This window comes from Microchirus variegatus (assembly GCF_963457635.1).
Source record: "Microchirus variegatus genome assembly, chromosome: 21".
Classification (NCBI taxonomy): domain Eukaryota; kingdom Metazoa; phylum Chordata; class Actinopteri; order Pleuronectiformes; family Soleidae; genus Microchirus; species Microchirus variegatus.
In genome coordinates this window covers 11,137,492-11,151,727 of record NC_139822.1, presented here as the reverse complement: position 1 = coordinate 11,151,727, position 14,236 = coordinate 11,137,492, and the positions used below count along the sequence as shown (strand labels likewise).

Sequence of the window (14,236 nt, the reverse complement as noted above, 5' to 3'; positions counted from 1 at the left end):
CATACCGTACATAAACTGGAATTTTAGGGGAATTGTCCTCATCCTACCAGTGAGATTTCTCATACAAATTTGATCTTATTTAGTGACTTTGAACTCAGTTTTTTTTTTTTTTTAAAGGTAAACAGCTCATTCACTTTGCTGTGCTGTGGAAAACACACCGTGGATGGTTGCAGTGTTGATTCAGTGCAAGCATCCCTCTCCAGTGCTTATTTACCTTGGACTTGAGTTCGTGGTATTCCTCTGTGCCGTGTTCCGCATGTTTGAAAGCAGTCAGATAGTCGTAGCTGATGACCGCGGTCTGCAAACAAATAGAACAAATAGCATATAATAACATTGAAATTATCAGTTGTTGTCACTGCTGTCAAAAGCTGTTTTCAGTCTTTGGGAGAGGTTCAAATCTGGAGGTTGGTGTGTAGTGACTGTATGTTAAGGAAATTCTAATCAAAACATAACAGTATTTTACTCCAAGTAATATCCAGAGAATACAGTGTGGTAGAGATACATAAAAGCCATAATCCACAAAGCTTCTAGAGACAAGAGAGAAAGGCCCTCACAGTGGCTGCAGCTCGGCCGAAGCGGACGATGCTCAGGTCATTGAGGTCCAGCCGTCTGTTGTACAGATAGAACCCAGACGTGGCAAACGCCGCTGTAGCGAGCGAGGAGACTTTAAGGAGCCGACCAGCCATTGGAGGCACTGTGGGAGGGGCGAGGAACAAATCCTCTCAAAGTCTGCAAGTTCACAAAGTGAAAGAGTTTATTATTTCATGAGAAGGAAACACAGGACAGCAATCTTACAGCAGACAGTGTGTCACATTTTATTTATTTGCTGGTGTTTGTTTCCATGCACGGCGATCGGCTGCCTTTGACATAGAACTTGCTGATGAGCTTCACGTAGGATTGCAAAATTTTCAAAAGTGGAAACTATCCAAACGAATTAACAGGAATTTATGGAAATTATTTTCAAAACAGAAGGTTGGGAACTATTGCTGGTAGATAATATACTACTTTCAGTTAGGGCATGCTTCTGTGTTTGAGAGTTGTGCACAGTGCAACCAGAGTTGATTAAAATTACTGCAGTGAAAAATGTCTGCAGCCAAATTTAAGAACACAGCATTACATCAGGTCCTGGTTCAGTTTGCTAGATTCATGAAACATAAATAAATAAAGTTTGGCATGAAGAATGACAAGAAATTTGTAAAGAGAGACATTTTGCTGGCTCAAACCAGACACTTGAATGAATGAATGAATGAATGAATGAATGAATGATTTGTTTTTTTCGGGCATGACAGTTAAATCAACATCAGCACACATCATCAGTTAAATTCATACACATGACCGAAAGGGAACGCGGGAGAAGCAAAAGCTTATCTAGTCCCGCCCCCATTACCCCAGAATAAATTTTTTATTTTCTTTTAACTTTTGACAGTTTTGACAGAACAAGCAGCAGTAGCATCAGGGCTGCAGTTAATCTCAGGACAGTCATGTTTTTTGTGGTCCTCCTCAGTCTAAGTACAGGAGATAAAACGCTATGTTGGGACGTCACAATGTGCTAAATTCCTGGAATTGTTGTCTCAACGAACTCTGGACGATTTGTCCGTAAAACACGCGAGAGTGTATCCGGTATCCGAAAACCGGAAGTCTGTGAAAAGTTCTATTCTTGGCTCCACAGTGCAGCACAGAGTCCTACACAAACTTCCAGCTCCAGAGGATTTATCTGTATATGCCTGCTAGAGCCTGCAAATGATCACTTTTCTAGCTAACTGCTGTTAGCTACCAGTAGCCATTTTCTGTCCCTTAAGTTTCGTTTCACTTCTTTCTTTCTTTCTTTTTTTAAAGGTGAACCTAAAGAGATACAGAGCATTCTGAACAGGGCTGTTTTGGCAGGGTGATTGAACTGCCGTGGTGCCTCATCCTTAAGGTATTTTGACAAAAGCATGTCACAGACATGTTCATTAGGACACCAGGGAACTAAGTTTACTTGGAGAAATAGGGTATAATATGACCCCTTTTAAGTACAAATCTCAAGCAAATTCACTTTTGTAATGGCAGCCATTTTGACAGGTCACAACAGGAAAAGCACAGGGGAGTAAATAATGACATTAATGAGGGCCACGTTCCATTTAGCTTGTCCCTCCTGACTTATTTGAACTCAACAGAGCTATTGATTATAATATTAGTTAAAACGTGTACTTGTTCTGTTGAAATTAATAAATATCAAACTAAGTCAGCTCTGTTGTCATATCAACACAACCTGATTGGGTTCGTTGGCAGCAGACAGTGTAAACTAATGTATATATGTAAGGCACATGGCAGGCAGCTGGTTCAGGAAAACCACACGTGTTGTTAATTGACTCTGTACATTTTGTAATAACAGACAAACGCACACAAAAATACCGCGACATGATAAACTCTACTCCACAGGAAAAAATGGTTAGATAACTCACCAGTCTCTCCACACTGTGTGTGCCTTTCACTTGCCGGTTTTGTTTTGACCTCATCGCGAGGTTTTCGAGTCGACGCGACCGTGAAGCATTCTGGGTAACGTCGTCAAACGTGAGGAATGAGGCGGCTGTGTGCGCATTAGCTTCCACGGTTGTAGAGTTCTCTTTCATACAGTGAGACTACTTCGCGTTTTCCATAAATAATAACGGCCATGGGCATTAAAACGGGACAAAATGCCTCGACTGTTGCCGTTTACCAAAAGGTAAAAACTACAGAGCAGAGCGACGCACTATGACGTATTTTATACGCGTCACGTGTGAACAGCTGTTCCAGACCGGATGTATATATGTATTTTGTTTAACATTCTATTCATTTATTTTTATTTTAATGCCAACTGTACTTATGAGGAGCTGGTGTAACGAAATTATACAAAAAATAATTGTGCAGTTATAAAAGACTGGAAATAATACAAATTTAGTGCTAGAAGAATGTGTCCTCTTGTTCAGTTATGGCACATAAACTTCCTCTCATTACCACCTCTCATTTTCTACTCCCACAGTACCATTTTAAAAAGATAATAATAAATATGGAACAAACACATTTCAGCTTGATAACTCATAATAACATAATAATGTCAAAGAGGCACAAGTTAGACGACCAATAAACCGGTTCTCCAGCCACCATTTGTCCCCACATATGTAACACACAGCAAATTATATGAACTCAAATCCTAATACAGCATATAAAGGTGTTTCTTGAAAAATAACAAATGAAATCATTGGTCCGTGACTTTTTGAGTTATCTTGCTCACAGACAGACAAATATAGAGGTCAAATATCAAACAACATAAAAAACTCAGTGAAATTAAACACAATTTTATTGCAATACTCTGGAAATGTGTCAATGATAACTGACAAGTTAGCTTTACCCTTGTACTGTTGCTCATGTTGATGGTTTGACAGGATGGTTACTTTGCAAAAAAACACATAATAAATAGTTATTACAAGTGGAAAACCAATTAAAAAAATGTCAGAAAAAAAGTCACACAGGCTTTACAAAAGGAGTACAACCAAATACAACCACCCTGATGGTGTGTCTCATGTCTAACTTTTGTTTTATTGCCTGAACATAATATTGAAAGTATGAATATTAGGGAGTATATCACAATAATGATAACACATTCTTGGGTGAGTCATAGACAAAGTAATAGCAGAGAGCTTTAATCTTGTTCACTGTCTTTCTGTTTTTTGTCAACAAATGGACGTCTGTTCTTCTGAACCTGGAGCTGAGAACAAACAAACAAAAATAATTTAGGATGTGGAATATCATACAGAATACCAGTATTTTCAAGCAGTGCTTCATATCATATGTCCTATTGAATAACTGCAATTAGGTTTTACATTTTTACTCATCAACACTGACATGCCAGGGACAAAAACTGCGCTAGGTGATAATGACGATAATTATTTTATGTGTACCATAGATCCCTCCAGTAAGTGTGGGTCTTTCTGCAGTGCATTGGTCAGTTCTTCCTCCGAGGAGAAACCAACCCAGCAGTAGCCTCTGTGGAAGCCGGTTTCTTTATCCTGGAAACACAGACCAAATGTTAATTTTGTGTACCATTAGGGCTGATTTAAGTGTCTTGTATTCATTTTATACCACAATCATACGAAAACAATCATCACAATTCAGTATTCCTCATAAAGAAAAAGGCCATTAACTGGCATCCAACATAACATTTAAACCCTGGCAGAACAAGCACAAGATGATGTCATCGAAAGAAGTAATAGCGATAAGAATATGACATTTCAACAGTTTAATTGATTATGAAAATTGTCGTTAGTTGTAGCCTTGTAAATAAAAAAAATAGTGTTAGAGCTTTATAGTGTATGGCCCTTAAAATGTATTGAGATTACATTCATCTTTATTATCACTGTACACACCTTTGCATCTAAAAAATGGGGACAGTCCAAATACACATGTGAAGACCTACATGCTCAGTCTCTGTAAAGAATAAAAGCTGAAGCAAATAAAAAGTAGAGGAAGACATTTCAATGCCGACTTACAAATGGCAGAATACACTTCTTCACTGCGCCAAACTGTCCAAAGTACTGCCGCAACTCGTCTGAAAAAAGAAAAGAGAAAAAAATGTCCTGTGACATCACACACTGATAATATAGGTTTTTGGTTGTTGTTTTTAGATGCAGCCAAGTTTTAAGCAGCCTATTGTGTTTCTAACCTTTAGTATAGAATGACTTGTAATGTAGTTCACAATGAAATACATATACATACATACGTATACATATACATACATACATACACACACGCATTGTGTGTATGTATATATATATATATATATATATATACATACACACACACACTGACATATATACACACACACACATACAGTATATACATACACACACATATATATACATACACACACACATATATACATACACACATATATATACACACACACATATATATACACACACACATATATATATACACATATATACATACATACACACATCTTAATGCACACTCTTGTCTCATTCTTGTACAGGAGTAATTGCTTTTCTTATTTTATTCTACTTTCATTTGACTGGACCTGTAACTCTAGTTAATACTATTTTCTTCTTACTTTGTTTGTTGTGCACAGAAAAGCAAATATACCACATGGGTTTGTGATTCTAAAGACTGTATAACCGTGCAAGGCTAACGGAACCACAACCATGTCCTTTAATCAAAATCGACACCTCTCTTAAAACTGCGATAAACAATAGTATTGTTTTTACCCACGCCTGTGTCAAACAAAAAGTCTTCAATGACATTAGAGCTGTCCTCCTCACGTGTGGAGGCAGACGGTGCTTCTTCTACCGTCACCTATACATTCATACACAATAAAAACCTGACCTACATGTGAAAGCATCGCTGCCGTAAAACGCGAATCACAATTTTATCCATATATTAACTTACTTCTTGCTACAGTCCATGGTACTTTAGACACGAAGAGCTCAAAAACCTTCTTCGCTGGCGCCGCCATGTTTCGTCCTTGATATCACGTGATGGTGACGCAGTTTGACATCCAGGACTTCTTCTTCTTCTCTTGTGGATTGAGGCAGACTAGACGCTTCAACGGCGCATTGCTGCCGCTTACCGATTCAAGTTGATAGTCGTTCCTACAGTACGCAATACCTTCATACACAACCACAGACCGTAACAAAACAATTCGTTTCTTTTAATGTGTTGGATTGTCGTCTTTTCATTGCAATAGTTCTGAGGGCTTGAACCGAAAGAGGACGAGTAACTCCCAAATTCAGTCAGCAGAGGGCACTAATGGGCGTTTGTGCTGTCTGCGCTGTTTAAACCCTCAGAAGATGAAGAAGAGAAGCCATGGCAAAGATGGCGGCGTCCATAGCGGAAAGTGGAGAAGACGCTTTTCGGAAAATATTCAAATATTACAAGAGGAGAAACCCTCCGCCAGATTTCAGCGACGTCGTTGACTTCTCCAGAGGCGTTCAAGGCGATAAGGTGATAGGAAGATAAGACAAAATAAAAGTGGAGTCACGTGACTGACGTGACAGTGACAGGTGGTGGTTTCTCAGGCATTTCCAGCTGTTATAGTAATCAATGAACGTAACTAAAAGAGGTATTACATGTGTATTGGGTACACTCAAAGTGACACCAAGGGACTTTTCACAGAAGGCACATTCTCAATAAGATCATTTGCTCTCTCATCATCTTCCTTTTTCTCACATATACTTCACACACTGGTATAGTGACTGGAATATACAGTAGAGCAGTATTGAGTACTGATTTTCCTCCAAGTAAAATGAAGAAATTATTCACATTTAAGAATCTGTCATTGGATTGATAAACTTTGTATTTTGTTTCTTTATCATTTTTAGCCATTTTTGTATTGGTTTTTCCTCATCATAGATAACATAACTTTGTCAAACATCTAGTTACTGTCATGCCGGATGCATGCTAAAATTCTGTGTAAATGTACAAATGAAGCATTATCTAGTAAATAATAATAAAAATAATAATAATTGCTATATGGATAATGATGTTTACAATCGAGGATGGGATTGCTACATAGCTCCAAGTGATCTGACACAATGCTTTTTAGTGATGCAGGGAAAAAAAAAGATAATTAATGACACTTTCTTTAGCATATAATCATGTGAAGCTATTGATTATTATTTATTATTATGAGTATTATGAGTCTTCTGTTAGCATGACATGTTTCTACGGTAGCCCAGATGAGACTTCCTTGGTCTTCCATTAAATGAAACAGAGGGGGTTGACTGAGAGGAAACACTGTGGTCATATTTTAACATTTACATCAGTTCCTTCAGCATACAAACCTAATGATGGATGTTCCTCCCGTGCGTGTCCGTGTCATTGACAGGTAGTTGCAGCTCCACTGGACCCTGGTGCAGTGAGTGATGCGGAGACTGCTAGTGTTGGGTTACAGCCCGTCAGAGACTGGAGGGCCTTCAGGCTGCAGGGTTACCCAGGTAACACAGGAGAAATCCAAAGACGGACAATCAGTTCTTGACAAATCAAATATCTATGAGTCTGACAAACTCTCACACCAATATTTTCCCATAATCTGATTTTGTTCAGGGTTCATCTTCATCTCCAACCCTTTCCTGCTGGGATCCCAGCCTTTCTGGGTCAGACAGTGTCTGAAGACCTATCCTCAGAAGCCCAATGTCTGCAACCTGGACATGCACATGTCTCCCTCAGAGACACAGGACATCTGGGGAAAGAGCTTCCAAGGCCTCAGGTGAGACCGACTTTACTCATTCCCTCAGACAATTTTGACCTAGGCCAGTAAACCAAACCTTAAAGACGAAGTACCATTCATTAATAACACAATTCCCCTTTCAATTTCTCTATATTTGATTCCCTCCACAGTTCTCCCTCTGGAAAGAGAGAACCTAAGACTCTACTGGAGCGGCTGCGCTGGGTCACTCTGGGGTATCATTACAACTGGGATACCAAGGTAAGCAAAACATCCAAATAAACATCCACATTAGTATGATTTTTGACTTTTAGAAACACTATTTTAGCTTGGAAGGATCTCACTCACCTCACGTGACCCTTTTTCAACAGTAGAATAAGTCAGATATCATAATTAGTTTTAATGGCCAGGTATGACTGAACATACACTCTAGTTTTCTATTACTGTGTTCATACACGTAAACAATGGAGATTAATTGAGTAAATGATGTACTGAGGCAACAGCAACATTGCTCGAGTAAAGAAATACAGCTGTAAACAGGTTGTATTTGTGCCCACAGAACGTCATTCAGCAGTTTGACAGGATAAACTGGGGGTGTTGGGGGGGATTACAACATACCTGTATCGTCTCACACTGCTTCTCCTTTAACGTTCCATTCACAGACTTACTCTGCCAACCATTACACTCCCTTCCCAGCTGACCTGCACCAGCTGTCCTCCCAAATAACAGCCGCCTGTGGGTTTCCAGGATTCAACGCCGAGGCGGGAATCCTCAACTACTACCGCTCCGATTCCTCTCTGGGAATCCACGTGGACGAATCCGAACTGGATCACAGCCGACCGCTGCTCTCGTTCAGGTGAGAGGGAGAGAAATGTTTGACAACACAAACACCACTGATGCCTTTTTTTTTACAACAAATCTCTGGCCAGAAGTGAACATAAAAAAGACAACAAACACACAGACAAGCATGCTGTGCAAGTATGTGGTGATGGTGTGACATTGTCCCACCACCTGCTGGTGTTTTGAATCCTTGATCCTGTGGTCTAAGTAATATTGGACGAGGCCTGATAATGTTAATGAGGCGGGAAGACTTTCTAATTAGACCTAGTAGTGTTTACATAAAATATAGAAAACAGTACAGTAACGTTCAAAAGTTTGGGGTCACCATGCAATTTCTGGGTGTTTTCCATTAAGTCACATGATTTCATCAAAATCATTAGAAAATCATTTTTCAGCTGTGCTAACATAATTGCACAAGGGTTTTCTCGTCATCCAATAGCCTTTAAAGCGATTAGCAAACACAATGTACCATTAGAACACTGGAGAGATAGTTGCTGTAAATGGGCCTCTATACACCTATGCACATATTCCAAACCAGACGTTTGCAGTCGTTTACCACATTAACAATGTATAGAGTGTATTTCTGATAAATTTTAAGTTAGTTTTTAAGTGATTTTCCTTCAAAAATAAGGACATTTCTAAGTGACCCCAACCTTTTGAACATTAGAGTGAAAAGGGAGGGGTTCCATTTCTAATAGTCTGCCGTTTCACTGTTATGCCACCCTAATGAAATAATAATAAGAGGAAATGTTTCTTCTTCACGTGTAGAATCCAGAAGATAAAGATAGAGGTTTTATTTTACCAACAATCCTATCTGTTGCTCCTTTTTCATCCAATATCCTGTCTTTTCTGATAGTTTTGGACAGTCGGCCATTTTCCTCCTGGGAGGTACATGCAGGCAGGACCCCCCTACTGCCATGTACATGCACAGTGGCGACGTGATGGTCATGTCAGGACAGAGCCGTCTCCTTTACCACGCCGTCCCACGCATTGTCCCAGTGCCGCAAGAACATACGACGTTAGATACGGAGAACGACAGCCTGGTCTCATCCCTGCAGGACAACACTGTGGTGGAGCAGGTGTCTGAGCAGGACTGGACCGTGTGCTCCAAGTACATCAAAAGCTCAAGGGTGAACGTGACAGTCCGACAGGTGCTGGGGGCTGGACAGAGCTTCCCAGAAACACCACCTCATCCCCAAAGGACTGAAGGGCAAACAGACACGTACCATGACAGACCAGCAGATGGAGACAGCGTGAAGAGGAAGAGGAGTAGCAGTGACTCTGATATTGTTAAGACATAAAAGAGACTACACAACGGCTGAGGATATCTGCCAAAATTCTCCTATGCAGCAATAACATTATGTTGGTCGTCTGGATTAAAAAGAAACAAGACTCTGTCAAAATGTAGCAAACAGCTCGACAGTGATTCATTATTTATTATCATTAAACAGCAGGCCGCCAAAGGCTGAGGTAATGAACACAAACACTGTAAGAACCTACAATGAAATGACAACAGGAAATTCAAGTCATGCTGCCGAGAAGACACGCAGAACCAGATTATGTTTACAAGTGCAAGCTCCAAAGGTTCCTGAACTTTCAGAAAGTACAACCCTCCAAGTGGGGGGTATTTTTTTGAATGCAAAAAGTGCAGAGTTCAGGGGGAAAGTTACTGCAGTGAGGAATTGGCTGTTGTAGGAAAAGCTTGGATGTTACTGACGCCACCAGCCACAGGCTTTGGTCACTTCAAATGTACCAACTTCATTATTTACATCTGTGTGAATGAATAAAGAAAAGGCCTTGAGGAATGTTGCACTTATAAGATATAAGGGAATTTATTTTTACTGGGTCCTTTTTGAATGTGTCTCATGATTCAGACATCTTTCCTTTTCCTAAAATCATTTTCTCACAATGATAAAGTTATTTTAAAAAGTGTAATAGATAAGAGACAGGTAGTTGTGATGCTAACTACTGACATCAGTCAGTGAACAATTCAAAAGGTGAAACAAAAAAGGCATGCAGTGTATGATGAATGAGATATTCCATACACTAAAAAAAATATATTCACACTCACCTTGCATCAATGTGAGAAGTGCCACAGTTGTGCCTTTCATGTTTTCTTTATCATTGGAGGCAGATGCTGAATACAACATGTTCTATAGTGTTAGAATAGAATATGGAATTTATTTTTCCATCTAATTCCAAACAAATTATTATATAAATATATATTAATGATTTGTATTAAAAGTAATTTTTGACTTCATTTTAAATTAATTCATTTAAATTCCTTGAAATTCCTAGATCATGTCCTCAGATCTCCACGAATCCATTCTGCCGCGATTTTGGCGACTTCACTTCCTGCGTCCAGGACGAAGGCGTGACGGAGCCCTCTGTCGCACAGTCTGATGTCTCCGCGAGGAAAGTCCCGCTTCATGTCATTATAATACTGCACGGGGCACCAGTGGTCTGACGCTCCATGATAAAATATCAGCTGAAAACACAACAAATGTTGTTTGACGCGATGATGATTTTTTTGTCTCAAACTTTGTCTTTATGCTGTTAAATCTGATTACACAGCGTAATGGTGATGTTCACCGCAGTACTCCACATAGAAGATATATATATATATATATATATATATATATATATATATATATCTATATATATATATATATCTATATATATATATATATCTATATATATATATATCTATATATATATATATATATAGATATATATATATATACACATATATATATATACACATATATACTGTATATACATATATACACATATATAAATAATATAAACAAAAATAATCCTTAGTTGCATCCCTACATGTACCATACAATTGAGGAAGTTAAATGGAACCAAGGATGAGAATTAATATTTTATTATTTGATTTATTATTTAACAAAAAAAAAAAAGTCCATTAGTTACTGTGGCTATTAAAAATATATTAAAATACAGTAGATAGAGCCTTACATGCTGATCCCACGGACGTGAATCATATAAATATATAAATGACCAGGGTCTTTGAATGCATCATTAGCCACTGTGAACTCTGCATTACTTTCACTCGCTCTCATTTACTGGAGTTTAGAATATTTAACACAGCCATTATTCACTTGATTAAATACACCGGTGTCACCCTCTTTTCAGAAAATGACCTGCTACTTTTATGTCATCATGTGAAGTAATGTTAGCAACACACTTAGAATTGTATTATTTTTTAAAGAAGGATTTAACATATAACCGAGAGATCTGCCTCGAGGGAATCACAGTACATCGAGTAAGACTATGTTTTCTTACCTTATGAAGATTGTTCTTGATGGTTATGTTGTCTCTTTCCAGAACCATCTTCATTTCCTGGGCACCCATGTACATAGCATTGGCTACAGAGAGAACGACATTTGTTTTGTCATCGTTATTGAGGTATCAATTCCATAAGCAACAGAGACATGGACGACAGTAAGAGCACATACAACATTTGTGTTTATCTGTACACATTTCTCCTATATATACACACACACACACACACATAATATATATATATATATATATATATATATATATATACACATACACATATACACATACACATATACATATATATATATACACACATATATACATACATATATATATATACACATATATACATACATATATATATACACATATATACATACATATATATATACACATATATACATACATATATATACACATATATACATACATATATACACATATATACATACATATATACACACACATATATGCATACATACATATATATACACACATATATGCATACATACATATATATACACACATATATTCATACATACATATATATACACACATATATTCATACATACATACATATACACATATATGCATACATACATATATATACACATACATACATACACACATACATATTCATATACGGATCAAATAAACGCGGCTTTACTCACCTGTACAGTCTCCACTGAGCAGACCTACAGTCGGTCGGACAACACTCTTGTCCAGAGAGCGAATGCCACCAAACACCAGCTTGATCAGGCTGCTTTTTAGTCTGTCAGGCAGCAGAGAGAGCAGGAAGAGAGGCAGGTAGGCCACGTAACGCATGTGACACAGCACAGGGGTCATGACCTTCCCCTGAGGAGACTGAGCCATGCGCTCGATGGTAGGAAACAGCATGACGGCTTTCAGAACCTGCAAATAAATAAATAAAGATGACAAGGTTTGTGTCTTAACGGCATCATCTGCCACAGATTAGTGACTTACCTTGAGTTCAGGGTCTCTCTTCATAATCTCCAGAATAACGTAGCAGCCGATGGAATGGCCAACCAGGATCAGACTAGTTTCTCTGGGAACATGTTTCCTGAGGAAGGTGAGCTTGTGTTCAATCTGCCCGTTCAAACCAAACACATCCCGCTCTGCTGCTGTGGAGCCATCTGTAAGAAGAAAAGGCAAATATAAGCTTGAGATTCCTGTTATTCACTCTTCTCAGGGAACTGATGAGCTCTGTCCATGTTTTATAAGTCATTAACTGAAAGCTTTAAGATAAGATAACAAGATGACACATCTCAAGGTGTTTATCCTAATAAATCAATTTAAAAGTTGTTTTTTGCAGACTTTGAATAAAAGGCATTGACACAAATCAAGTAAACTAGTGTGGAAACTTGGAAAATAATACCTTCTACCATGTCCATGGAGTCCGGAGGTTCACAGTGGCCTGCGTGGCTGACAGCCCACACTGGGTGGCGGTAGCCAAACGTGCGATGAAGTGTTTGCATGAAGGTTCTGTAGAAGCCCACAACACCGGGATTACCTGCAAATCAATTATGAAAATAACAGTTAATTGCAGACCTAGTTTATTATTTTTATTTGTTATATGAGTCGGTAAAGTTAAATTGGAGAATATTTGACTTGCTGACCTGGAATGATCAGAATTAAAGTTTTGTGTGTGGGTTTTAAGGAGCCAAACTTGAGCAGCTCTGTGTTTGCTCCACAGCAGTAGATAAACTCAGTGTGTGGTTCCTCTTTGCTCTCTGTCACCATGTTCTCCATCTCATCAGCTGGGGAGAAAAAAAAGGTCCAAAGGTGATTCATTTAATCTGAGTCAGAGTTTAAAAGGCAAGTCATGCATGTGGTGCGTTTGAGACCCCATTCTGACAGCAAAACAGCCACAGTATAACATAAAAACAATTGATATATATACATTGACAGTGCTAACAAACCAATTAAGTCGATATTAAAAAGGAACGTATCACATTATTGCTAAATTATTGATGCCGAATGATAGAAATATGGTCTAAATACAATATACTGTGCGGTAATTTCTATTACCAGATATCCTACCCCACCAGTATGACATTCGAGTTAAATAAATAAGATTTTAAATGTAATTTGGTGTGACAGTAACAGAAGCACCACGTTAAATAACAAAACTACTGCGTGACATCAACTGGAATTCGAGTATCCACTCTTCTGTCGCTATGTGACAAGTAAATAGTGCGTATTAAATATGTTTACCTCCAAATAACGGTGAAAAAAAAGAAAATTAAGGAGAATCTCATTGATCGTAGCTGCCGGTCTTGGAGAGATGTGAAGACTTCCTGCTGGCCTCTGATTGGTCAAGTGGGCAGTCTTCTTCCGGTCCGGCGAGAAGAGATTTTATCCTAAATTCAAACCACCTTACTGCCCCCTATCGTTGTGGAGGGGAAGTTCGGCCATATCGCTGAGCATAGAGGTGAGATATGAATAAATAAGTAAGTAAATAAATACATTTATTGAAACTGGGATAAGGACAGGTTGTTATTTTGGAGGAAGAGTCTTTTTTATTTTATACAACAAAAAGATGTTTAATACCAAAACACATTGCCTGATTTAAAATTTCAACACCTGGATTTAGCTCAGCAATACACTGAGCTAAGAGCTTTCCATTAGATACTGCAGTGATTAAGATGTTTCAGGTGAGCAGTGAGCTTCTCATTTCTTACACATCAATGTTAGAAGATCTGTTCATTTCTCTCTCATTTAAAACTGTTGCTTTTACCGTGTCATTATGCTGTATACAGTAGGGTTGCCAAGTTCCTGATAAGAAATTAAGGAATATACCGCACTTTACAGAAGCTGCACACTACCCCCCACCACATACTACACACAAAATAAGCACATTTGCTA

The 14,236-nt window shown here is 38.4% G+C and overlaps 4 protein-coding genes across 4 annotated transcripts in view; 1 reads left to right on the top strand and 3 right to left on the bottom strand.

Moving 5' to 3' along the window:
- adck1 (aarF domain containing kinase 1) overlaps positions 1 to 686 on the bottom strand; it is a gene marked incomplete at both ends in the record, with an annotated part of 62,434 nt that extends 61,748 nt beyond the window's left edge. Inside the window, 2 exons of the mRNA XM_083907506.1 lie at positions 215 to 298; positions 555 to 686. Coding sequence (XP_083763632.1) covers positions 215 to 298; positions 555 to 686 — 216 coding nt within the window. The remainder of the gene's footprint in view (positions 1 to 214; positions 299 to 554) is intronic.
- Positions 687 to 3,311: 2,625 nt separating this feature from the next.
- Positions 3,312 to 5,513, bottom strand: slirp (SRA stem-loop interacting RNA binding protein). Its single transcript, XM_083908145.1, has 4 exons — positions 5,425 to 5,513; positions 4,509 to 4,567; positions 3,921 to 4,028; positions 3,312 to 3,727 (listed from the first exon to the last, which is right to left on the bottom strand). Exons 1-4 carry the CDS (start codon positions 5,489 to 5,491, stop codon positions 3,662 to 3,664), a joined length of 300 nt encoding a protein of 99 aa, XP_083764271.1. The 5' UTR covers positions 5,492 to 5,513; the 3' UTR covers positions 3,312 to 3,661.
- Positions 5,514 to 5,841: 328 nt separating this feature from the next.
- Positions 5,842 to 9,722, top strand: alkbh1 (alkB homolog 1, histone H2A dioxygenase; the record flags this gene model as incomplete). Its single annotated transcript, XM_083908164.1, has 6 exons — positions 5,842 to 5,979; positions 6,863 to 6,971; positions 7,081 to 7,243; positions 7,375 to 7,462; positions 7,864 to 8,057; positions 8,898 to 9,722. The coding sequence occupies 6 exons, from the start codon at positions 5,842 to 5,844 to the stop codon at positions 9,340 to 9,342; spliced, it is 1,137 nt and encodes a 378-aa protein (XP_083764290.1). The 3' UTR covers positions 9,343 to 9,722.
- Positions 9,723 to 10,340: 618 nt separating this feature from the next.
- On the bottom strand, positions 10,341 to 13,120 carry ldah (lipid droplet associated hydrolase; the record flags this gene model as incomplete). The annotated part of the gene is made up of 6 exons (XM_083908165.1): positions 10,341 to 10,529; positions 11,351 to 11,433; positions 12,022 to 12,262; positions 12,335 to 12,504; positions 12,747 to 12,881; positions 12,988 to 13,120. The coding sequence occupies 6 exons, from the start codon at positions 13,118 to 13,120 to the stop codon at positions 10,341 to 10,343; spliced, it is 951 nt and encodes a 316-aa protein (XP_083764291.1).
- Positions 13,121 to 14,236: the final 1,116 nt, after the last annotated feature.

Bases quoted from the DNA above. Each gene is read 5' to 3' on its own strand.
- slirp (XM_083908145.1), bottom strand. From the start codon at position 5,491: ATGGCGGCGCCAGCGAAGAAGGTTTTTGAGCTCTTCGTGTCTAAAGTA. The intron at 4,568-5,424 runs GTAAGTTAATAT...TTCTTTTTTCAG, and splicing joins ACCATGGACTGTAGCAAGAA to ACGAGTTGCGGCAGTACTTT. The intron at 3,728-3,920 runs GTACACATAAAA...GTTTGTTCTCAG, and splicing joins ACTTACTGGAGGGATCTATG to CTCCAGGTTCAGAAGAACAG.